The sequence below is a fragment of the Scleropages formosus genome, chromosome 8 (assembly GCF_900964775.1).
Source record: "Scleropages formosus chromosome 8, fSclFor1.1, whole genome shotgun sequence".
NCBI lineage: Eukaryota > Metazoa > Chordata > Actinopteri > Osteoglossiformes > Osteoglossidae > Scleropages > Scleropages formosus.
This window is the reverse complement of record NC_041813.1, coordinates 12871427-12895488: the sequence shown is the minus strand read 5'-3', so window position 1 is coordinate 12895488 and position 24062 is coordinate 12871427. Positions and strand designations below refer to the sequence as shown.

The 24062-nt window shown below is 43.5% G+C and overlaps 2 protein-coding genes across 4 annotated transcripts; both read left to right on the top strand.

Annotated features, from left to right (window-relative positions):
• The first annotated feature begins 240 nt into the window (after window positions 1-240).
• Window positions 241-4875, top strand: stmn1b (stathmin 1b). Of its 2 annotated transcripts, none has more exons than XM_018754650.2 (5): window positions 241-328; window positions 2024-2055; window positions 2538-2710; window positions 3523-3714; window positions 3874-4875. In XM_018754650.2, the coding sequence occupies exons 2-5, from the start codon at window positions 2040-2042 to the stop codon at window positions 3931-3933; spliced, it is 441 nt and encodes a 146-aa protein (XP_018610166.1). In that variant the 5' UTR covers window positions 241-328; window positions 2024-2039; the 3' UTR covers window positions 3934-4875. The 2 variants fall into 2 exon arrangements, with proteins under 2 accessions (XP_018610166.1, XP_018610167.1); XM_018754651.2 differs by having other exon boundaries at window positions 260-363.
• A 7415-nt stretch (window positions 4876-12290) lies between these two features.
• paqr7b (progestin and adipoQ receptor family member VII, b) lies at window positions 12291-16823 on the top strand. 2 transcript variants are annotated; one of them, XM_018754675.2, is made up of 2 exons: window positions 12291-12400; window positions 15473-16823. In XM_018754675.2, the coding sequence occupies exon 2, from the start codon at window positions 15484-15486 to the stop codon at window positions 16540-16542; it is 1059 nt and encodes a 352-aa protein (XP_018610191.1). In that variant the 5' UTR covers window positions 12291-12400; window positions 15473-15483; the 3' UTR covers window positions 16543-16823. The 2 variants fall into 2 exon arrangements, with proteins under 2 accessions (XP_018610191.1, XP_018610190.1); XM_018754674.2 differs by having other exon boundaries at window positions 12291-12456.
• Window positions 16824-24062: the final 7239 nt, after the last annotated feature.

Genomic DNA, 24062 nt, shown 5'->3' with positions numbered 1-24062 from the left:
TTTATAACTGAGATTTAAGATAGTTATTATTTAAACGGTAGAATAACATTAAGACATTCAAATAACATGTAACTAACGAAAACGTAATAAACCAGTTCCAAAAGGTAGCATTTGTCACATGCCTCTCTTGCTGTTGTTCTGACGGCTCGGAATAAAGGGAGAAGAACTGCAAGTTCCAGCGTGCTTCTGGAAACAGACTCAACGTCATGTAACGTTTTGTAATAAACCAATTGGGTTCCAGGAGGGAATAATGACGCCTTTGCTGGGCTCATTTTTTTTTGCACAGTCGGAGGAAGGCAGAACATAGTAGAAAACGGCGCGGGAAAAGGTTGGTGAAAGGCCGTCAGTCTTATAGACAGGAAGGTAGGCGCGACCATGTGGTCCGGTTCATATTGTAACCACTATAACTTAGTATATAACTGGAATAAGCAGCTGAGTTTTGTTTTTAAGACTGGTAGGAAACTAGTAGTAGTTAGTGTTCAGTAACTAACTCTGTTCGTAAGCGGATTTATACTCAGCGAACCGGTATGTCATCGCGAGAGAAAGAGGAATGTTTAGTTTCACAGTTTTGGGGGGCGGCACACTTGTTTTTTTATTTTTTTAAAGTATGTGTGTTCCATCCTATTTCTTGAAATGCTGGTTGTTTGCGTCGTTTACCCGCTTTTTTGTGGGTTGTCAAAAGCCGCGTAAGCCAGGTGGGGGATGTCGTTCGAGGTGGAGCCTGGTGGGGCTGAAACAGTTGAGTTGCGGGAACTGCCGTGCGTGTAACAAGATATTCCCGCGACTACTACTAGGGTTACTTACCGATTTTAATAATCGGTCTTTATAATTCCTTCATATTCATTGCTAAAGAAAACTAAAGCGCATCTCCTCTGCATCAGACAGTTCGCCGTGGAGACTAATGCGGGCTTTACCGTAGCCTAGGCTAGGTCCACAGTGGAGGTGGTGAAACTATCATCTGTTGAATGGCATTATTTGGAGCGGCGCCGAGTGCCTCTGAGTCTGATACCTCTAGTTTTAAACTCTTTCTCTTCTTCATTGGCGGGAGTTACCCCTTACCTGTCCCTCTGCACATGTGACATGGGCTGTACCTGCCCGTGATGTTGAGGTGGTGATCGCGGCGCGGCGGGTCTCTTTTTTTTTTTTTCTAAGTGCGAGCGCGCGCTGGGTGGGCGTTCGTAGCTGGTGGCACGAGTTCTGTCCGCACGTCCATCAGGCTGGCGGTGTGAATGGGAGCTGCTGAACTCGAGGCTCGGCACAGCTGCTCCTACTCTGTCTCAGAAAAAAAGCTCCTTTTTTGTCACAAACGTTCGTCCCCCTCAGGCTTAAGTTAAAGGTTTGGGGCTCCTCTGCTCAGTTCTGGTCATGGGTGTTTCGCTGATAGCCCTCTCAGCTGTGTAGATAACATCTGAGGTATTCTGAGACTGGCTGGGACTTTGATACTAGGCCAGGCAAAACAATGGGCATTGGTACAGCTTTTGGATGGCTTGCCTCTGTAACCCTGTACAAACTGTTTACGGATTAGCTCTTTGTTATTCATGTTAAATCTGTTTTAAAGCCCAGTAATATGGCTGCTTGGGCTCGCCAAACAGGATTAAAGTTCAGTGACAGCAGGTTTTGGAAAGAAAGCTGAAACTGGTGTTATAAGTGGTGTTCTGATTCTGATAAGTGTTTGGTGATCATTTGTGGTGGAGTAGCGGTGATGCTCAGTTTCCAGTTAGGGCACTTAGTTCATTTTAATTCCCTTTCTAATGATGCTGTTGCTTTCAGCTGTAGTGTTTCATCTGGCTGTTGTCTCCACATATTCCTCTTCAACAGATGCCCTCTTTCTTTCAAGCTTACATTTCCCACTGGAGGGTGCTAAGGATTACTAAATTAACTTGTGGGCACCTTTTATTCTTTTTTTTGAGGACCAGCAACAAATTCTGCTTTAGGCTTGAATGAGTCATGTTTGACTTACACCATCCAATATACACCACTTTGAGTATGACAGCTTCCCACCCACTTCATCTCTTTCTTTTAGGTACAACAACCTTGCAATGGCATCTTCTAGTGGTAAGTGTTTTGTAAACATTTTCACTGCTTTTGCTCTTTTTAGGAACTTTAAACTTTAGCCAGAATGCAGTTGAGAGCTTTTTCCAATTCCTGTTTAACTCTCAACAAAAAAGTGTTGTAATAGACTGGCTGAACAAGGCTGGCTCTAAAATGGCTTGGACAACTGGTAACGTAGTGGTTAAAGTTCCTGCTTTTGATCCCAAAAGTTGCAAGTACGATTCCCACGTCCAGCTGTAGTACCCTTGAGCAAAGTGCTTACAGTAAAATTCCCTAGCTGTATAAATTGGTAAATTTTGAGGAACTTCATATTGTAAATCACTCTGGAGAAAAGCATCAGCTAAAGGAGTAAATGTAATATATTGATTTAGCCAGTTACACTCACGTCCAATGTAAATGCACAGATTTCTGCACAATGTGTAAAGTTTATAGGTGGTCTCTCTGAACAACAGAGCTATGATATGTCATACCTTCAATGTTTTCAGACGTACAGGTCAAAGAGCTAGACAAGCGAGCTTCGGGTCAAGCCTTTGAAGTCTTTCTGAGTCCCTCAGGAACAGATGCTAAGGGTGAGTTTCCTTTGCCTACACCCAAAAAGAAGGATGTGTCCTTGGAGGAGATCCAGAGGAAGCTGGAAGCTGCTGAGGAGAGGCGCAAGGTATCACCTGAAAGTTCTGTAATTCATTAATTAGTAACTTAAGATCTTGTTTAAAGTGACAATTTAAACTTTTATACTTCATGTGTACAACAATGGCGAGATCATATTGGGGCTTGAACTTGTGGCCTTTTTAGTCATGGTTTGTTTGAGCTGATGTTCCGTGCAACAGCCTAACCCAATATGCCTGTCTGGCGTAAGCTCCACCAAAGCCGTAAGAATGCTTGGAACTGCTGGGATTGGCAATAATGAGGTAAACTCAAGCAGTTTTACACATATCAAATACTGAGGCCAAAAGGCACCAGAGGAATGGAAACACATCTCTGGTATATGAAAAGAAGAAACATCTTGGTGAATGTGGGTTTTTTTAATGAAAAGAAAGACACTTTAAACAAATAAAGGTTTGTTTCCTCATTTGCTTGCATTTTACAGCCTTAAGTTTTGCATTACCTGCTGACAGATCTGATATTTGTAGGTACTGATTGCTCTAGGCCTCATGGTGGGGGGAAGGAAATGACCTCACATGTGTCAACTGTCACTTGACATTAATTGCCGGTTCGAATTCCACCTACAGCAGTAGTACCCTTGAGCAAGGTACTTGCTCTAACTTGTTTCAGTAAAAATTACCCAGCTATATAAATGGATAAATCGGTGTAACATTGTAAATTGTTTTGAATAAAGTGTCATATAAATGTAATTGGAGATGGTTTTTGCTTTTCTCTAGAGTAAAGTATTGTGGATTTTTCTGAAGCAGTTTCCGATAATTTGATTGCTACCTCTATTTTCAGTTTAAACTTAACTCTGTTTTCTTCTAGTCCCATGAAGCAGAGGTTCTCAAGCATCTGGCAGAGAAGCGTGAGCATATGAAAGAGGTCCTCCAAAAAGCACAGGAGGAGAGCAGCAACTTCAGCAAGATGGCCGAAGAAAAGCTGAACCTGAAGATGGAGGCCAACAAAGAGAATCGCACTGCACTGATGGCTGCCATGAATGAGAAGTTCAAGGAAAAGGTGAAGGTTTTGTTAAATGAAACAAATGGTGTAAATGGGTTTGAGAACTAACTCTTAGTGTTGTTTATGGGTCCAACTTTTATTAAACTCTGTAGTCAGTCATAGGAAGTAAACTGGTTGTAAACCCCCTTTTTTTTTTTTTAAATCTTCTCATTTCAGGACAAGAAACTTGAAGAGGTTCGAAAGAATAAAGAATCCAAAGATGTCACAGAGAACTGAGTTTTGCAGGGTAGGGGTGGTTTAGGGATGTGTGGTTTTTTTTTTTTTTTTTTTTTTTAAAAAGTTATCCAAAGATTTGTTTCATGGCCAGTATTTTTGTTTGTTCACCTTCCACTTTGTTACTCAAATGCTGTGTTACTTGAAATGCTACTCAACTTTAGGTTAAATTGTAGATGGAGTGGGTAATTCTTGCTTTTTTTTCTTCCTCCTCTATAGACTGTCAAACCACAGTCCAAATCTACCTAACTGTGCATGTCCCTTCTACATAGGTTAACCTTAAACATTACTTAGTGCAAGTTTAACCTCTAGTTGTGTCCCAAGACCACAGTTGCAAGCTTAAAAGTTGCACTGTTTATTATCATTCTTAATTTGGCTTTCCAGGGCCTGACTGCAAGCATGCAGTGTCTTGTAAGTAGATTTGCTTGTAACATCCTGTCACCTGGCTTTACTCTTCTGAAGTAGGAGATCCTCAGTCCTGGAGCTGTGGTCCACTTTGAGCATTTTGTCTTCTGTTGGAAGACATTTTACCCTTCTGCTGAGCCTGTTTTCATTGCCCTCTGGTAATGCCATGGTGAGGGACCCCAGACTGATCTTCACCCTTGCAATGCAGCTGTACTATGTCAGGTTTGCTGGAGGAAAATCAATGCAAATAAAGATTTAAAAAGTAGTTTTGTTTACTTTATGATGTGACAATGCCTTACTGATGCTTTTTAAAATGCCATGGTACAGGAACTGCAGGAAGCTGCCTTGCATTTGTATACACCAGTTAAGGTTTTGAACAAAGTTGTGAGTAGAAGAGTGTTCATAAACACCATAGTTAAATTTACTGGACTTTGATCTGTATTTCATCCAATGTTTCTGAGTTAGGTTCTGTAACAATCTTGGATATTGCTATAATAAATATAAGGCTAACATTTGGGCTGCATTGAAATAATTTTAAAATGAGTTTTCTCCAGGAAGTCCTATTTGGTGCTAATTGATTTATCACATAAACATGTGCAATGTTTGTCATCTGGACACTTTCAACATTTTGTTGCTTTTTCCCCTGATACTGAACATCTTACTCCAATTATTAGTCACATGAAATGAATCTGGAGTTGTGAACTTAGGAAGTGAGGTGAATTATCCAGTGATTTACATATGTTTTACTGATATCTGTTGACTCAAAAGGCCACAGGACCTGTTCATTCAGCTACAAACAAATTATTGAAAAGAGTAATTGTGGAGTCATGAAAGAACATTTAACTTGGCCATTAGTAACAGGTGGTGGTGTTCTGACTCTGCTTCCATCTCCTAACAGACTTGTGAAAATGGCTGGTTACTCTTGCCGTATCGCTCAGTAAGGCTGAGGATATGAAGGATAACATGCCAATGTGGGAAAAGTAGTTATCAATGCAGAAGTGGAAGGTACGAAAAGAAAATGGAAATCCATTTTCCTTCCATATATATTGTGCCTCCTTGAGTGCTGTGCTGGTTGTCATGAGGGCAAATGGAAAAGAGGGCTGCCTTTGGATGTGCTAGTTCAAGTGTCAATTTTGGAGGAGCCCCTGATTTGTACTGAGCTGCAGCCTTGTGGTCCAATGTGTCAATTTTTTTTTTTTTTTTTCTTTCTCTCTCCTCTCCCCTCCCCATAATGGCCTGTGGGCATGGCTAAATTAGCTATTTGTATCAGTATTCCAAACTAGTGGTAGACACAGGGCCCTCTTTGTTCTGCCTGCCAGATGTGATGTGATCAAATTATAAACTGGATCTGTGGGTGCTGCTGGGCTAAACCAGGGGTACAGTATCAGATTTTAGTGACACCATATGCTGACCTGATTTCCTGCAGTTTAATGACGTCTGTGTTTGGTGCACTCACTTTGTTCCTGCTGTTTGCCAGAAATAATTAACAATGCAAACCATTGTAATCCATCACATGTTTCACATTATCCTCCACAACTCTCAATGTCTGTGGCTTCTTTAAGGAAAAACACTGCAGCACTCTGTATGAATTTCTGTTTTTACATGAACTTGATGATGAGATCAAGTAAAGTTAGTAGGCCAGTTGATAGTGCAGGCTGTGGGTGTTCATCTCAGCTGTGGTCAGGCCCCTGGTTTTGGTTGCTAGACAAATGCCACGAGCGTGTGAGAGAAACAGCCTGTGTAGAGCAGTGACTCTACACTTCATTATGGGGGCACAGGCTGCTGCAATGAGTTCAGAGTTAGCAGTCGCCCTTTGCTGGGACAATAGTGGGAAAGAGAAAACACGAGGAAGCGAGTGGGAGATGCCACAGTATCCCCCTCTGTCTCATGCTTGTGCTGCACGTATTTGAATAAACAATGATGCCCTTTCACCGGTGTTATTTGGGCAGGTTTTCATAAAGGGGCATTATTGCTGTCACCAATGCCATGCAGGAAAAGAGCTGCAACTGGCTGAAACCACAGATTAAACAGCTAAAATTACACCCAGATAGAAGGACCTGTAGCCCACTATTCAAAGGCTTTCACAGACAGGAAGAGGCTGGGTGTTCATATTCTCTCCATAGGAGACTTCACCCCCATTAATCATGGAGGTGCCAATAGTTTATAATTTTTTTTGTAGAAAAAATTGTACTACTTAACAGTTATATTTGAAAAATATTCTAACGAACTGTGTTACTGTGTTTTAGCGGTAAGTATGTTGATTGTTTATTGGTTAGCGTTAGGTGGCGTTTGGGGAATATAAGAGGGTGTTTGCATCTGCCAGAGGAGAAAGAGGAGAGAGCCTGGGGGTGCTAAGCAGGCTGGGAAGGCTGGCTAGACGTGCAGGTCCTGGAGGAAATGAGGTCCTCGAACCGAGCACGTTATTTCTCTGTGCATCGCTGTTCGAATAAAATGTTCGAAATGAACGCTGCCTCTGGGTCCTTCTTCGCCCCATTCAAACCCACGGTACTGCGCGGCACGATATTGTGTTAAAATAAAAGTGTATGTCTTAACCATATGTTTGTCTAAATATCGCCTATTTCATGTGTTTTTTTCATGTCATTCTGGATTTAACTATATTACTCTTATACTCTTAAGCATTATTTAGCAGATACCTCAATTAAAATTTACTTAAGATGTTATTGTAAAGTATTTATCTGGGCAGCACAGTGAGTATCACTGCTGTCTCACAGCACCTGGATGGTGTGAGAGGCCATGGGTTTGATCCCTGCTCAGTCTGTGTGGGTTTCCTCCAACAGTCCAAAGACATGCTGTTGTGGTTCACCCCTAATGTGAGTGACAGAGAGAGTGTGTTCCACTGATGTATGGATGCGTGACCCATTGTAAGTAATATGTCACCTTGGTGAATAAGGTGGGTTGGCTGATAACACTACATAAAGTTCATTGGAAGTTGCTTTGGAGAAAAGTATTTGTTAAATATGTAAATCTTTATATACTAAGCTGCTTATGATTATTTACCCATTCATAGTACAGGGTAACTTTAATGGTGCAATTCAGGGCAAGTACCTTGACTAAGGGTACTACAGGTGGGACTGAAACGTGCATCCTTTGACTGCATGGTGACAGCTGTAACACTACACTACCAGCTGCTGTAAATGAAGTTATTTATTTTCCATTTTGCTGATACCGTTATTCAAAGCAACGACCTGAACAACTATCGGCCCATCTGCTTCTTGTCTCGCATGTACAGTACGATGGACCACATCTTCATCTTCAATCAACTCCTGAACCATTTGAGGGAATACAAACTGCCCCTTCATCAATTTTGAGAAGGCGTTTGACAGTGTCGAGCTCAATGCAATCCTAGGAGTCTTTGCAGAACAGGGCATCGATGAGCAGTACATCCGAATACTGCAGGAGGCGAATGTGGGACGCACAACAGATATAACCCTGTGTAGGCCCATAGTGCTACTAGTTTGTTTGTTTTTTTGGGGGGAGGGGTTTAAATAAAGTTCATGATTTCAACGTATAGTTTGTTTGAAACCGTGCCAACACGTGTTAGAACAGTTACAACCTATATGTGATGTCAGTTTTGCATTTATTGCAAATTGATTTGGTTTTTAGGGGGTGCGGTGGCGCAGTGGGTTGGACCGCAGTCCTACTCTCCGGTGGGTCTGGGGTTCAAATCCCGCTTGGGGTGCCTTGCGGCGGACTGGCGTCCCGTCCTGGGTGTATCCCCTTCCCCCTCCGGCCTTACGCCCTGTGTTGCCGGGTAGGCTCCGGTTCCCCGTGACCCCGTAAGGGACAAGCGGTTCTGAAAATGTGTGTGTGTGTGTGTGTGATTTGGTTTTGGTTTATGGAAAACCAATTAGAGAAAACAGGGATGGAATGGATGGGGCAAAAGTTTGGAGATGCTTCTAGAAGGGTTCGAGGTGTGAGGAAAGAGGAGTTCATGTTTTTTGGTTGCTCCAAAAACAACCAAAGAGTGAAAATATTGTTTTATTTTGATATGTTTTGTTTGGAGAGTTGAAGATGGGGGGGGGGGGACACACAGTGGTACAGCGGGCTTGGCCTGTGCCTGCTCTCTGGTGTGTCTGGGGTTCAGTCCCACCTGGGGTGCCCTGGGACAGACTGGCATCCTGCTCTGGGTGCTTCCCCCCAAGCCCCGCGCTGCTGGCCTAGGCTCCTGCTCACTGCGACCCCGCTCGGGACAAGCGGCTTTAGTCAATGTGTGTGAGTGAGAGACTTGAAGATACGTTTCCATCTTGTACTTGTTGTGTCCAACAAGACAAATTGTGTTAGGAAACTGCGAGTTCTCAGTCGTCACATCGAGCTGCCACAGTGACGGAGTAGGAGAACCTGATAGAACTTCGCGATTCCGGCAATGCACGAAGTTCCTTGGGCATTGTTGGAGGTTTCATCTGCTGCTGAAACGTGAATGATCCCAACTTTACCCTGGTGGTTGCGTGGGTAGCAGATGAGGTAAACTGCATTTTTTTTTTTTTTTTCTTGCGAGAGTGAAGCAGCCATTGTACTAGATTTAAATGGTCACAACACGCGCAAGCTACGTTCAGGCCTGCAACGTGGGGTGTTTTATGTGAAATTTAACATACTCCTGAGTATTCTAGGCATTAGTTATTGTGTTTATGAGTGGGAAGGTTCTCTATGAAACTTCTAAAGTCTGTTTGCGTGAAGGTGTAACTGTAAGGTTATTTGTTGTTTACAATATTTAAGTACTTGTAAAGTTTATTTTATTTATGTTCTGGTTGTTTGCCTTTATTTTCAGAATCTATGGCAGGGACTTTGGGTTTTTCTATTTACAAGTTTAGGAAAATTTAATAAATTTATTTGTTCTGTTACTGAGCTATTTGCGTTTGGGTTATAACATTTTTAGTTCTTAGAATAGAACCCAGGGCACCACCTTTATAGTCAGGTAAATGGATGGTGGTTCTACACCTGCTTGATACCCCAATCTACGTCCGTGTGCAAAAAGGTGTAAAACGCAGCGATACCATTTCTCCCAAGCTATTCACTGTCTGCGTCAAGATGGTTATCAGCAGGACGAGGCTCCAGGGCGGCATCGAGATGAACAGAAAACAACTAAGTCATCTCCGATTCGCAGACATCGTACTAATTGCTCAAAGTCCCAGACAGCTGCAGAAAATGCTATGCGAACTGGATAAGAAAAGCAGAGAGGTCGGGTTGAAACTGAACCCCCAAAACGAAGTACGTGTGATCAGACACCTAAGAGAGCTGCGAATAACGGTTGTTGGAGAAGAGATCAAAGAGGTGGACCACTACCTACGTCTAATAGGTCTATCTGGGATAAGAAGTGAATATGTACCAAGAACTGGAAGACGAACTCAGAAGGAGAATCAGAGCCAAGTGGTGCGCATTCAAATTCATCAAAGTGAAACGTGGACAGTAACAAAAAAGAGGAGCAAAGGTTGTTGGTCGCCGAAAGAGCGATGGAACGCAGAATGGTCGACATGATACGCATAGACCACGTAACCAATGAAGTACTAGGGAAAGCAGCGGAGTAAGGGACGTAGTGTAGTAGAATACAAGCAGAATGAGATGAGATAGGCAGGACACACAGCGTTAGTAGCAGACAACCGATGGACCACATTCCTAGCTGAATGGTACCAAAGAAAATGAAAACGACCACCTGGAATGGCCTTCAAAGAGATGGGAAGATGATCTTGACAGATGGGAATGCTGCGGGGAGGAGAAAAGCAAGGAAAAGGGACGAATGGAGAGCGGGTTGTGATTGGTGCTGTCTAAATGACAGCTGATGGTCCAATCCATCCAGCGATTATTCAAAGTGATTTAAAATTGCTAACCGATTTAACAGCAGCGTATTTATACTAGAGGAGTTTAAAATAAGTCCCTCTCTCAAAGGCAAGGTGAGAAGATGGGGATTTGAATAGACAACCACTAGTTTCAGGTTGTTATCCTTAACCACTTCACTACTGACAGTCTCATACTATATTCATTTAGCCAGTGTTACACACAACCCCACCTCACATCTGTATTTCTGAAGAAAAAAATACTGTATTTAAATGATTTTCTGTGTTTGAACTTCATAACTTTTCTTTTCATAACTTGCTATTTACATGTTAGTAAAACACAAAAGTTTCTCTTACCATACTGCATGTGCTAATGAATTTTGAAACAAATTATCCAATAACTCAGTTTAAGAACAATTTACAGAAACTGTGCTACTACAGAAACTACACACACACTGAAACCGCTTATCCCAAGCGGGGTCATGGCGCACTGGAGCCTAACCCGGCAACACAGGGCACAAGGCTGGAGGAGGAGGGGACACACCCAGCACGGGATGCCAGTCCACCGCAAGGCACCCTAGAGGGGACTCAAACCCCAGACTCACCAGAGAGCAGGACCTAGCCAAACTCGCTGTGCCACCACAGCCCCCCCTCTACAGAAAATACTACTAAAGAAATACAAAAAGATTTTTCTAAGTTCTATCATCAACTGTAAACTTGAAGGGAGGAGAAACCAGCAATAAGCTCAAGAATAAATGATGGCCAAAGAAATCCACAGAAAAGAGTCGAGAGTGAGAAGGTTTATTATTTATCCACAGAGGTTTTCTAGTACAGACCATTGTTCTTAAGGAGAGATAAAAATGTGAAATTAAATGTAAAAAATTCAAAAGCAAAGAAAAGAGGACTATAGAAATGTAACAGAGTAAAAGTTCTTTTTTCTTTACAAATATACTGGAGTAAACATAAAAAGTATCAGTGCTAGATATTAAGACACACAATTTTTACAGAAATATACTGAAGTACAAGTTACATTTACTTCATTACTAGCCATCACGGGGTGTGAAGCAGGGTACACCCTAGATGGGTGACCCTCTATCAAGAGCAGTCATCTGTTCTGTTATTGAATATTAATTATTGTGGCAGGTTAATACAGCAGGTGGTACTGCTGCTTCACAGCACCTAGACTATTTGAGTGCAGGTTTGTACCCAGCTCACTTTGTGTGTAGCTCTCCCTTGGTCTTTGTGGGTTTTGTCTGGGTGCTCTGGTTTCCTTGCACAATACAGACATGTAGTTCAGGTCGACTGATGACTCTAAATTGGCCATAGTGTGTAGATGTGTGTGTTGCCACCCTGTGATGGGCTGGCATCCCATCCAGGCCGTACCCCTCCTAGCCGAGTGCCCAGAAATTCTGGAACAGGCTCCAGACCACTATGACCCTGAAAAATAAAAGCAGTTAACATAATGATTTCACAACAGTTGAATTCATATACACACTGGGTTAGTTCAGAATGTACTGGAGTCACGTTAGTGCGTTATTGGACATTCTCGTGGGTTTCTCTGCACACAACTGACTCTTATAGTTATTCAGCTACAAACACTAAAAAACCGAAACGTTTACTATCCATCGTCAACAACCGCTTGTCCCCAGCGGTCGCGGCGAGCCGGTGCCTTGCCTGGCAACACAGGCGCAGGGCGAGGGGAGAGAGGACACACCCAAGATGGAACGCCAGTCCATCGCAAGACCCCCCGAAGCAGGGCCGAAGCCCTAGACCCACCACACAGGTATCATCAGCCGAACCCGCCACGCCACCACGCTCCCCTGAAACATATATTAAGATTCCTAATATTACTGATCTGCAAACGGCTTGACACGTGAGTTATGCATTCACAGCTTTCAGACTCAGAGCTTTCACGCTGCTGGCCTGAACCCGCTCATCCTATTGGTCATAATCCCATAAAAACGTCAAGTCTCGTGCCCAAATCGTGGTCTGCTATTGGCTTTTCATACACGCCAATAAAGGGCCGGGCGCTAGCACTTCCGGGCCTGTCTGTTTCTATACAGTCGTCCGCCCAGAGCTGAAAACTCGTTACCAGTGAGACACTGCCCCCCCCCCCCCTTTTTTTGGGTGGAAAAAAAAAAAAAAAAAAAGAAAATTCTTTAATGTTTTTTATTTGCTTTCCACAATGCGGCTTGCAACGGCTATGCGCGTCCACAGGAAGATGAGTTTGTAGCTGGAAGAGTGACAGTGCAACATTACACCCCAGGCTGCCCGAGGTATGCGAGAACGTGTTGTGTGCGGCTGCGGAGGGGAAACACGCAGATGCGCATCCGTGAGTGTTTTACCGCATCCAGAAGTTCGCTTGCGTGAGAACACGATGAGTGGTAGACTAAAGATATCGGGCTCCCGTTTGACAGCGGTGTCTCCCTTTTCGTCACTTCACTTTTGCGCGTCTCATGGTTAACACGTGAACTGAAGCCGCAGTCGTGTACAGGTGGTGAGGTGGTGGGCAGTGCCAGTGGGTTGCTGATTTCCCCTCACACACGACCTGCATTGTCAAGTCATTCATTAATTCATTGGGAAAACAAGGTGTCTGCAGTTGCGGGGCCATGATCCGTAATAATTCACTGGTGAACAGGTTTTTTTTTTTTTTTTTTTTTTTGTCCCATCGAAAAAATGCCGGTTTTCTATGTATTTTTGCACGCTCAATTCAAATATGTTTTCAGAATTTCTCTATCATGACCATTACTTTTTATGTACCACTATTTACATAATCATACTGTATAATATATTGGTATTATAAAATTTAATTTTGGCTATTGTTTGGATGTGGTGACTAGGACTGTTCTGTGTGCGCCAAGTATTTTCTCCCCTTGGGTTGCTGTAGGTGGGATTTTGTACATGCGCACTGGAGTGCATTGGTCAGTCTGCTTATAAGTTTAATTTGTGTTGGATCCGATTAAAATGTTGAAAAATGTTTGGTATTAGTGCAGAAGGAATGACTCTTTGGGTGATAGGATTACCTGTGAGCAAACAGAGCGACACAACAGTCCATCAATGATTGTAAGACTTTTAAACTCAGTCCAAAACTTTCATAAGCACCGAGAGGGTCCCTTTTAACTGTCTCCTGGATGGCCTTTGTGACAGCTCCCCCCCCAGTTCAACACAGTTTAATCTCAGGGTCAGCCTCCTGCATGGCCCTAATGTCAGAGGCATTGTGTGATAAAGCATATAGATAAAACATGCTCCCTAACTGTTGTGTGTGTTTGCAACAGTCACTTCTTCTGAAGGGTCTGCAACCTTAAAGGTACTTGGAATGTCAGTATTTGTCTGAGAGCTCACCACATTCACCTCCAACACCTTCTTACCACTGGGCTCTATGTCATCCAAGCCAGGTGTCTCAGGGCGACAAGAAAGTGCGTCTGCGTTTTTGTGCTGATGGCCCTCCTTATGTACAATAATCCGGTTATGCTCCAGCTCCAGAATTCATCTGCCTCGCCAGCCTGTTGGGCCATCATCAATGGACATGCAGTACACCGAAGCGCCAAGGGTGGTTGATGGTCTCTGATGATAGTAAATGGAGCAAGTCTGATGCCATATCTGAATTCTCTTAATAGCTACACAATGGCCCATAGCTCACGATCAAAAATGGACCAATGCTTCTGTGTGGGGTTCAATGCCCAGCTAGCATATGCAACCACATGCTGAAGTCCATCTTTGTCCTGGGTGAGCACCGCATCGACAGCTCATTTAGAGACATCAGTGTAGATTTTAAAAGCCACATTGAAATCAGGCAATGCCATTATTGGGGCAAATGACAACACTGTTTTCAAATAGCCAAATGAAGTTTCAAATTCAGTGGTCTATACAAAAGAATGTTGTGTTTTTTCCTCTTTTCTCCCCAATAAGCTGATTAAGTGGAGTGGCATGCTTTGAAAAGTCTTTCAAAAATCATTGATAAGAAGAACATAATCACTTCTGCCACCAATGTAACCAAGTGTTCATGTAGGGTTCGCCTAGAGACTTGGGGGTAAAGAAAATAACAAACAATACCCATCAAGGTTGATTCCAAACATTTTTTCAAAACTTTATTGGATCCAACATGAGTAAAACTTATAAGCAGACTGACCGAGGATAAAATACTCAGAACACACACGCTCAACTAGTGAACAGTGTCTTAGTGTCACAGTATCCAAAATTAAATCTTTTACAGTATTGATACTATACGGGGCATTGGAAACAAGTTATCTTCATTATTTGTGAAGTACAATAGCTTAGTTTTGAAAGCACAAACCTAGTTAGGTGAGTTACTGATAAGCATGGGGAAAGATTTCACCAAGATATTTTGGATAATGAAAAATGGTACCAAGGCAAGTGGAGTCCCAATACATTGGCAGACTATTGCTGGACACTGAAGAGGGATGTTCCTGAGGCCAAATACAGCCGAAAAGCATACACTTGTACGTTTCACAAGTAAGTCTGTACGTATTTTAGGTGTAATAGCCTTATTTATAAATTTTTTTTTCAAAACTTAATTGCTTTAACTTTTAAACTGTGCCTGATAGAAACATTCTGAAAACAGATCTGAATTCAGCATAAATAGTGCTATAAAGTACATCTGTTTTAGTTCATGGGACAAATAAAAGTTCAGATTTTGTTGACCAGTGTAACCTATTGATATGGGACACATTAGATCTGAATATTGGGAGGATACCCCCTAGTTATGCTTATCCTTCATTTCTTTATTGGCTTGTGTGTCAGATGCCGGTTTGGATTTTTTGGCCTGTGTCATATTATTGCACTTTTTCTTGCTTGGATAAAGAAGGTCACAGAAAGGGAAAGTCACTAGAGAAGGTGGAAACAGGTGTAGAAAAATAAAGTAAATTTAAAAAAAAAAAAAAAAAAAATGAATGTGCTCTCTGGTATTCAAGCAAGTAATCCCCAGTATTTGTGTATAACTCCAATGAATCCTGTTTCTAAAATGTTTAGTCTCCAAATTTGGCATTAGATTTACTGATATATTTTTTTTTTTTTTTTTTGGTCCCCTCTGGAGTAGCAGTAGCATAGAGATTTGTGGTTAGAGCCACTTCTGCAAAAGTCCTATGTTTGAATCCAACCTCCTGTTGTAGTAGGCATGATTACTACTTGACTTATTACTGACTCCAAATTGCTCTGGGAAAAATTACTCAGCTGTGCAAATGGGTGAGTTACTCACTATAAAAAATATTATTAGTTAAATATGTAATATTGTAGAAGGGCAGTCCAGCAGTCCTCTGGCTATTTAATGTTTCCCCCCCCCCCCCAACCTGTGTCAGTTGCTTCACAAAGATCCCTTGTTCCTCTTTTAGCTTCCGTCGTTATGGCGACGGTGGTGATGGAGCAGATTGGACGGCTCTTCATCAATGCCCAGCAGCTCCGTCAGGTGCCCCGCCTCCTGGAGTCAGCCTTCCCCACATTGCCCTGCACTGTTAAGGCGGCTGATGTGCCCTGGGTGTTCCGCGAGCCTCACATCTTGGCTGGATATCGGTTACCTGACCAGAGCTGGCGCTACTACTGCCTGACCCTGTTCCAACGCCACAACGAGGCTGTCAATGTGTGGACGCACCTGGCCGCAGCCCTGGTGATCCTGGTCAAGTTCTGCCAGCTGGCTGAGACTGTGGACTTCCTGCGAGACCCACACGCCCAGCCCCTCTTCATTGTGCTCTTGTCCGCCTTTACCTACCTGGCGTGCAGCGCTCTGGCACACCTACTCTCGGCCAAGTCGGAGCTGTCCCACTATACCTTCTACTTCCTGGACTACGTGGGTGTGGCTGTCTACCAGTACGGCAGCGCCTTGGCCCACTTCTACTATGCCATTGAGGAGGAGTGGCACTCCTGCATGTGTGGTCTCTTCCTACCTGCTGCCGCCTTCCTTGCTTGGCTCTCTTGTGCTGGCTGCTGCTATGGCAAGTACGCAAGCCATCGGATGCCCCGCTTTGCTCACAAGCTCTTTCAGGTGGTGCCTTCAGGCTTGGCCTACTGCCTGGACATCAGCCCTGTGGTTCACCGCATCGTTGGGTGCTGGCGACAGGGCTGTGCTGACCCGGCTGTTTCTTACCATGGCTACCAGGTGCTCTTTTTCCTAGCTGGGGCATACTTCTTTGCCTGCCCACACCCAGAGCGCTGGTTCCCGGGTCGCTGTGATTTCCTGGGCCAGGGCCACCAGATCTTCCATGTGTTTCTGGTGCTGTGCACGCTGGCACAGCTGGAGGCCGTATGGCTCGACTATGGCACTCGGAGGTCCCTCTACGAGCGGCTGCACGGTGACCTTGCGCATGACTCGGTTGCCCTCTTTGTGTTCACTGCCTGCTGCAGTGTGCTCACAGCTGTCTATGTGCGCAACCGTGTGTGTGCCCTCCTTAAGGACAAACAGGAGTAAAGATGTGACACTCAGATACACATGCCTCCCACATACAGTACATGCAAAGAACACAGTAAACATTCTAAGAAACTTTAACACCAAGCTACTTCTAAGACCTTGGTTTATTTTTCTCTGGTTTGCCCATAGACACCTGACAACAAGGGCACTGTTTTACTGCGGTATATGCCACACAGCATGCGTTCTGTGAATAGCAATTTGTGTCATTTTGGGAGAGCTGACCAATAAAGCTTCTCACAGGCTGCAGAAGCGTTGTGGTCTGGGAACAGACTTTGATTTAGGACAGCTGGTGCAAATTGTTCTCTCCTGTATGTCACAGGTCCCATTCTGTCAGGACACTGAAATAATTTGTCCTGTGCTTCACTAGGTTCTGGAGTCGGGGTGGTGGCTGTGGTGTCCAGTAGCATGATGGGGGTTACGGGATGGTACAGCGAAGGACCCTGAGCACTGTGTGCTGATCTGTATGACTGTTGAAGTACTTAAATGGTGCAGTGGACATTGACAGAGATGATTGGGGGTTAATAGAGTAGTGGTTAGAGCTGCTGCCTTTGGACTTCAAGGTTGCTGGTTTGAATGCCACCTCCTGCTTTAGTACCCTTGAACAAGGTACTTGGCCTAAATTGATGTGGTTTAAAAAAAAAAAAAAAAAAAAAATTACCCAGCTGTGTAAATGGGTAGATTAGTGTAAGTAGCTGAACATTGTAAGTTGGTTTGGAGAAAAGTGTAACATAAATGTCCTGAAAACTGAAATCTTTACAACAGGTTTGTGTATTGCTGTTTGAGGAGGTTTTGGGAGGAGGAAATAAACCAGTATAATTGTATGAAATAAGACAGCTTCACTTGCTAGAGACATTGATGGTGTTGAGCTACATAATGGTGGTTTTTTTTTTTTTTTTTTTTTTTCTTTTTTCCTCCCCACCCCCTCGTGTCCCTTGGAGGGTCTTCCTATGCCCAAAAATTGCAGCTTGCTTTTTGCCTTTCTGCATTTCTTGATGCCATGGCCTTCTGCACCCCTCAGTCACTTGTGGATATTTTTGCCACATCTGCAGTATATATATATATATTTTTTTTTTAATTTTTATAGAGCACTCTTCTCACGCAGTGACACAGAGCGCTTTAACACAGGCATACAGCAAGAAAAATTGATACAAACAAAGAAGACAGTCAACTAATGGCTACCATAATGAAGAACTTATTATAGAGCTATAAGTATACCTACTGGCCACTGGGGAAAGGAACAAAAACTCCCAACAGAAGGTTGAGGGAGAAATAAATCTCTGGGGAGCCACGGGCCAGTGATTGACCACCCCTCCTGGGCATTCTAGAAAGTAACAATTTGTAAGCCAGTGCGTAACAAGTAATTATAATGTTGGTAAATGGCATCTTGGATCCCCAGCTCGACATGGAACGTCTCGTCCATCTGCCATGACGAGCATCATCCTCTGTCAGCATGGGATTCGTCTGTCACCACTGGCCAGCCTCCTCAGGTCTTATGTAGCGAGGTAGTGCTCACCGAGAAGATAGGACAGAGTTAATAATTTGTTTCTTAAGTAAATTTTAAAATGCATTTTATAAATGTGATTTAAAAAAAAAAAAAAAAAAAAACAACCAAGGCAGGTGGAATTACATTACGAGGTGGAATGCCTGAGTAAACACGTAAGTCTTTAGTCGGGATTTGAAAACAGAAACAGTGTCAGAAATGCCCCATCTAACTGGTAGACTATTCCACAGTTAGGTGCTCTATAACTAAAGGCGCCACCTCCTGCTGAGGTCTTATTGATCACAGGTACTTTAAGGTAGCCTGCATCTAATGAACGGAGATATCGTCCTGGGATATAAAAATTAATGATCTCACAAAGGTAAGGCGGAGCAATGCCATGTACTGCCTTATAGGTCAAAAGTAGAATTTTATAATCAACTTTATAAGCGACCGGGATACAATGCAACGATTTAAGCACCGGTGTTATATAGTCAAACTTCCTAGTTCTAGTGACAATTCTCGCAGCAGCATTTTGTACCAACTGTAGCCTGGATACAGTCTGATATGGACAACCCAACAATAAAGCATTAGAGTAATCCAGCTTTCTGGAAACAAAAGCATGAACCAGTTCCTCAGAATCCTGTCTACAAAGGAATCGCTGCATTTTAGCTATGCTTCTTAGCTGAAGGAAGCGCGACTTAGTCAAAACATTTACATGCAATACAATGACAGCTCTTCATCCAGCAGGACACCCAAATCCTTGACACAATCCGGACGCTTGAAGGTAATACCATTACATGATTATGATGCCTGCTTGTGTGTATATGCGTGTGGAATTGGAGGTTTCTGAGCACATGGATGGAGCAAATTGGGTGTCCTACACCGCAGACCCCACCTCTAGTCACAGTTTACTTGAAACTACTGTGAGAGACATTTGAAGAATAACTAACCACCTCTGCAGTTTGTCATCAGAGGATCATCGACGTAAATCATGGTGCAGCTCACCTTAATACCTCAAGAGGTTGGGCATCTCAATTATGGCTATAAGTGGATGGTTTGTGTGGGCTTGGGCTGAACGCAATTCCTATTCTTAGCCTTCAAATTAAAAGCATCCAAGATATAAAAAGTGTAAACAAATATCTTAAAGAAAAACTCAATCATAGCAATTGTTTGTAGACATGGTTGCTGTAAATCCATAGATACTAAAAGTATTGGTTAAATTTATGTTGTGAGTATATGAAATGAGGCCATTAATTTCTGATCTTTGGTTGTAGATGATAGCATTTTGCAGCCTCTGTTCTGTAGATGGAGATACAGTAAGACTCCAGAAAGGAGCTGTGTCACAGGAATGGTGCAGGAGACAGGTGATGGGTGCGGTCACACAGTGAAAAGGAGCAGAAGGATCAGAGTGCTGATGAAAAGTGATGGCATTAAACAAATAGGCAGTGAGGTCTCCAAGAGAAAGCAAAAGGTACATGAGCTCCAGGATGAGCAGTTGGCTAAATGTGTCCCTTCCAGGAACAGGTGACTGTTGAAACTGTGTCTGTCCAGGTTTCTGAGACTCACCCGTAAGATACTCATTTTCATTTTGATCCCCACGGAGATGTTTGTATATACAATGGCAATGAAAACACAAGATAAAACCTGACATCTCTGTTAAAATGGCTGTATAAGTGTACTGTGATATTTTAAATTAATGGATTTAACATTTCATCTGGGTCCTCTCATTGTCTTCCTGGCCATGGAGTTTGGGTGTCTTTAAAGACAAGGGTATTACTGTAGAAGAACATAGGAAAAACAACTCCAATGCAGTGTGATTTTAAAAATTCTGGTTTGCAACTGATATTTCTGCTGACATAAATGTATACTGAAATATGCTGTATGTACAGGACTTACAAGCATGTATTTTTAAAATTTATGTAACTAAATTTCATTCAGCATGCATTCACTCACATGTAGTATAAATATAGTACAGGCAGTCCCTGGATTACAAATGAGTTCCGTTCCTAAGTCTGTCTTTAAGTCAGATTTCTATGTAAGTTAGAACAGTTAGGTACAGTTAGGTGCAGATGAGTCTTACTTAGGGCTGTGTCATCTGCATATTTAAGGAGCTAGACAGACTTGAAGTGCAGTCATTGGTGTAGAGGGAGAAGAGCAGTGGGAAGAGCACACATCCCTGGGAAGCATCAGTGTTGATTGTGCAGGAGTTGGATGTGAACTTCCACAGTCTCACGTGTTGCCTCCTGTTTGTCAGGAAGCTAGTAGTCCACTGACAGGTGGAGGCAGGCACAGTGAGCTGGGCAAGTTTACTATGGAAGAGTCCTGGAATGATGGTGTTAAATGCAGAGCTGAAATCTACAAACAGGATCCTTGCATGCATTCCTGGATTTTCCAGGTGCTGCAGAATATAGTGGAGACCCATGCTGACTGCATTATCCACTGACCTATTTGTTCGATAGGTGAATTGAAGGGAATCCATTAGGGGACCTGTGATGTCCTCTAGATGGGCCAGGACCAGTCTTTCAAAGGTCTTCATGACCACAGATGTCAAAGCAACTTTAGTAATTTAACTATGTAATGGATGATTTTTTGGGGAACTGGTATGATTGTGGACAACTGTCCATTTGTCCACAGACTTGAAGCAGGAGGGAACTTTGCACAGTTCTAGCGATCTGTTGAATATATGTGTGAAGACAGGAGCCAGCTGAGCAGCACAGGTTTTCAGACAGGAAGGTGAGATACCATCTGGGCCTGGTGCTTTCCTGGTCTTTTGTTTCTGGAAGAGACGGCACACATCCTCCTCATCAGCTCTCTCAAAGCCGGTTGGGTGGCAGGGGGGCTAGGGGAGCTGGGTTTCTCAAATGAGATTCCGTAACCAGGGTGTGCAGGTGCAGCTTCTTTATACGGAGCTGCTCTGATTTTGGACAGGTGCGGACATTTGGGGTGAGGCTGTGGGCGAGACAGTCTGACTGAAAAGAACACTGTCTCTATCCTACCTCAGGGTCATGCGCCCATGAGCTGATGAATCACTGTAGAATTGCAATGTTTGTTGTTACGAATCATTGTATGTACAGTAACTTGAATTTTTAATATAGGAGGCTTTATGAGGGTGCTTCATAACTACATGTTGTACGTAAGTTGGACGTTTGTAACCCGGGGATTGCCTATACATATTATAATATTATGGTATATATAGGGTGAGGAGCTCAGTCACCCGGGAGGAGCTCAGAGTAGAGCCGCTGCTCCTCCGCATCGACAGGAGCCAGTTGAGGTGGCTCGGGCATCTGTTCCGGATGCCTCCTGAACGCCTCCCTGGGGAGGTGTTCCGGGCTTGTCCCACTGGGAGGAGGCCTCGGGGCAGACCCAGGACACGTTGGAGAGACTATGTCTCCCGGCTGGCCTGGGAACGCCTTGGGGTTCCCCCAGAGGAACTGGAGGAGGTGTGCGGGGAGAGGGAAGTCTGGGGGACTCTGCTCGGACTGCTGCCCCCGCGACCCGGCCCCGGATAAAAGCGGAGGAAGATGGATGGATGGATACCTCTACTTTCTGTGGGTAGAAACTCCCTTCCCTTGGCCACACCTCTCGAGTAATTTTATTCCACTCCTTACATACCTTCCCATAATTTTGCCCCGTAAAATTCTCTATTATTTGAATATGGGTTAATTTTAGTGCTCCTCCTCTTGCTCCAGAACCCACTTTGGGTTCATTTCCATCTCTCTTCCTCAGTAGTTTTTCAAAATCTGTCATTCCATCTGGATCATAAATCGGATCCGATTGGGACGATTTGGAGGGATCCTGACCCATTTTATTTCCCTGTTGTTAGCCGCACGGTCCAAGCAGTGAACCGAAGGGTTTTTATTCTAACAATAACCTTATATAATTCTTCTGAGTCTGGACAATTTAACGTGTACACTTTCTTATACTTTACTTTTCAATAATCACCCCTGCTCTCAGGGAGTGTTCTTTCCTGCTCACTGTTTCTGGTTTACCCAAACACCTCTAAAACATTAGAAAGAGCAAAGCAGATCTTCATCGTGACAGCGGTTACTGCAAAGGGTTTTTCTTTCTTGCAGAGCAGAGTATCCTTCAAAGACAAAGCAGGAAAGCCCAAGCACAACAGCATTCACTCTCTTTTTATTCGCACATGTGGATGAGTGGATCACAGTACCATTTCAATACCACTTCTAGCACCATGCAGTACCTACAGTATTCCTTGGAAGAAAATACATGACATGTCAATAAATTCATAATACAATGAACATCCAATATATTAAATATCCCAAACTTTGTAAACGAGCATCCACCCTAGTTAGTGGATTGAGTTGTGCAATACACTGATGCCAACCCAGTTACAAGCAACAATAAAAGAAAATACCAGAACTGTCTTTATACCCAGAGTGATTTGTTCATGAAATGATTAAATTCCTGTTCTTATTCTGACCCCACGGAACCCTTTTAGCATGCACTTTCCAAACACACAGCATAACAAAACATGACACAAAACACAAAGACAACTTGGCTCCCCTACTCCGGAGCTGTCACTGGCGGACTTTGGCTTGCCCCAGCCAAGTCCCCAGCTGAGGAAGTGACCCATGTAACCGCTTCACACCTGCAGGCTTTACAGAAATTACCCTGCACTCGAAACCCTCCGCACCAGTGTGACTTTGGATTTACCGGAGCTGGTAAAAGTGTCACGTCCGCACCCACATCGCAATTGACAGCACCTGAAGACAATCAAATGCCTGATAACATTTAGAACACTCAGCTTAAAAAGACTCTCCTTGGCTCCTTCATACTCATGGAATCTCAATGAGACAACCATCCTCCTTGGTGCGCATGTCCCAATTTCCTTTGTTCCCCAGCTTCTGACCATTTGCCTCGTCTCCTGACTACATCCACAGATTTTTGCTCCCACTCTGACCACCAACTGACCGATTCTTCGCCTGTTCCTGACAACAAGAACTCACCTGACCCATTGGTTTCTGACAAATGATCCTGCACTTGGGTCCAGCCGTTCCCACATCCTTGGTTCCACATAACAGATTTATAGCGAGGGCTTATCAAGTCTATCCTTGTCTGGACCAGCTGGGTTTGTGTGTTCCAAAGCATGTGCTTGGCAATGCTGATCATGAGCCATTTCCGGGTGGCTACTGCCTTCTGAGTGCCAGGATTCCATCCTCCATCTTCTTAAAGTGGATTGTCTTTTCCTTTCCTAGCTATGTAACCGACTGGGAGCTCCAATGGAGCCCCCCCCACCAGTACTTTGTGCATGTTTGGTTGGCCTGCTGATGTGCCATCTGGGGAAGTCCTGGTTCAACATCAGGCTTAATGCCAAGACATGGCCCGCTCATTACTAGTGTTGTCCTTGTCCTCAAGTAAAATGTTAAAGTCTCCTCCTATTATCAGATGTCTACCAGTTACACAGTAAAGAACCAGCTCATCTAACAGTGGACCAGACCTCCACCAGAGCATAGATGCACAGAATGTGTATGTGCTGACTTCTCTACGTGATGTCCACCCCAAAACCTGGCCAGAATGAACAGTAAAAGGACTTACCTTTTCAAAGGTCCCCAGAAAGAATCCCCATGCCTGTAGAGTGAGCGCCACCTACTCTCCTGTCAGACTGAAGATTCACGTCCCACTGGTACTGGAAGTGGACTTCTTGCAAAAAACACGGGTTGAAGGCATAGGACTTAAACTGATTAAAAAAGCAGTTCTTTTTACTTTTTTCTTTAGCCCCTTGACATTGAGTTAATATTTTAAAAACAGCCATTGGGGTATGTTATTAAAGGAACAAAAAAAACGAATAAAACATTAAAATAAATATAAAAACCAGCTGTTTAATCTATTAAAATTTCCTCCACAGTGGATACTGCCGCCCCACAAGAGGCAGGGATGCCTCTGAGTTCGACGTTGTCTGTCCTCCTTTATATGATGATTGCCGACTCAGAGATGTTGACAGTGAACTTCGAAGGACCCACAAGGTTTCCATCTCTAGTGTGAAGGGTTGCTCTCGGCCTTCTCCAGAATAGGCACTCAG

Excerpts from the sequence above, each read along its gene's own strand:
- stmn1b (XM_018754650.2), top strand. Across the intron at positions 2,711-3,522 it reads CTGCTGAGGAGAGGCGCAAG|TCCCATGAAGCAGAGGTTCT; the intron begins GTATCACCTGAA and ends GTTTTCTTCTAG. Across the intron at positions 3,715-3,873 it reads ATGAGAAGTTCAAGGAAAAG|GACAAGAAACTTGAAGAGGT; the intron begins GTGAAGGTTTTG and ends TTCTCATTTCAG.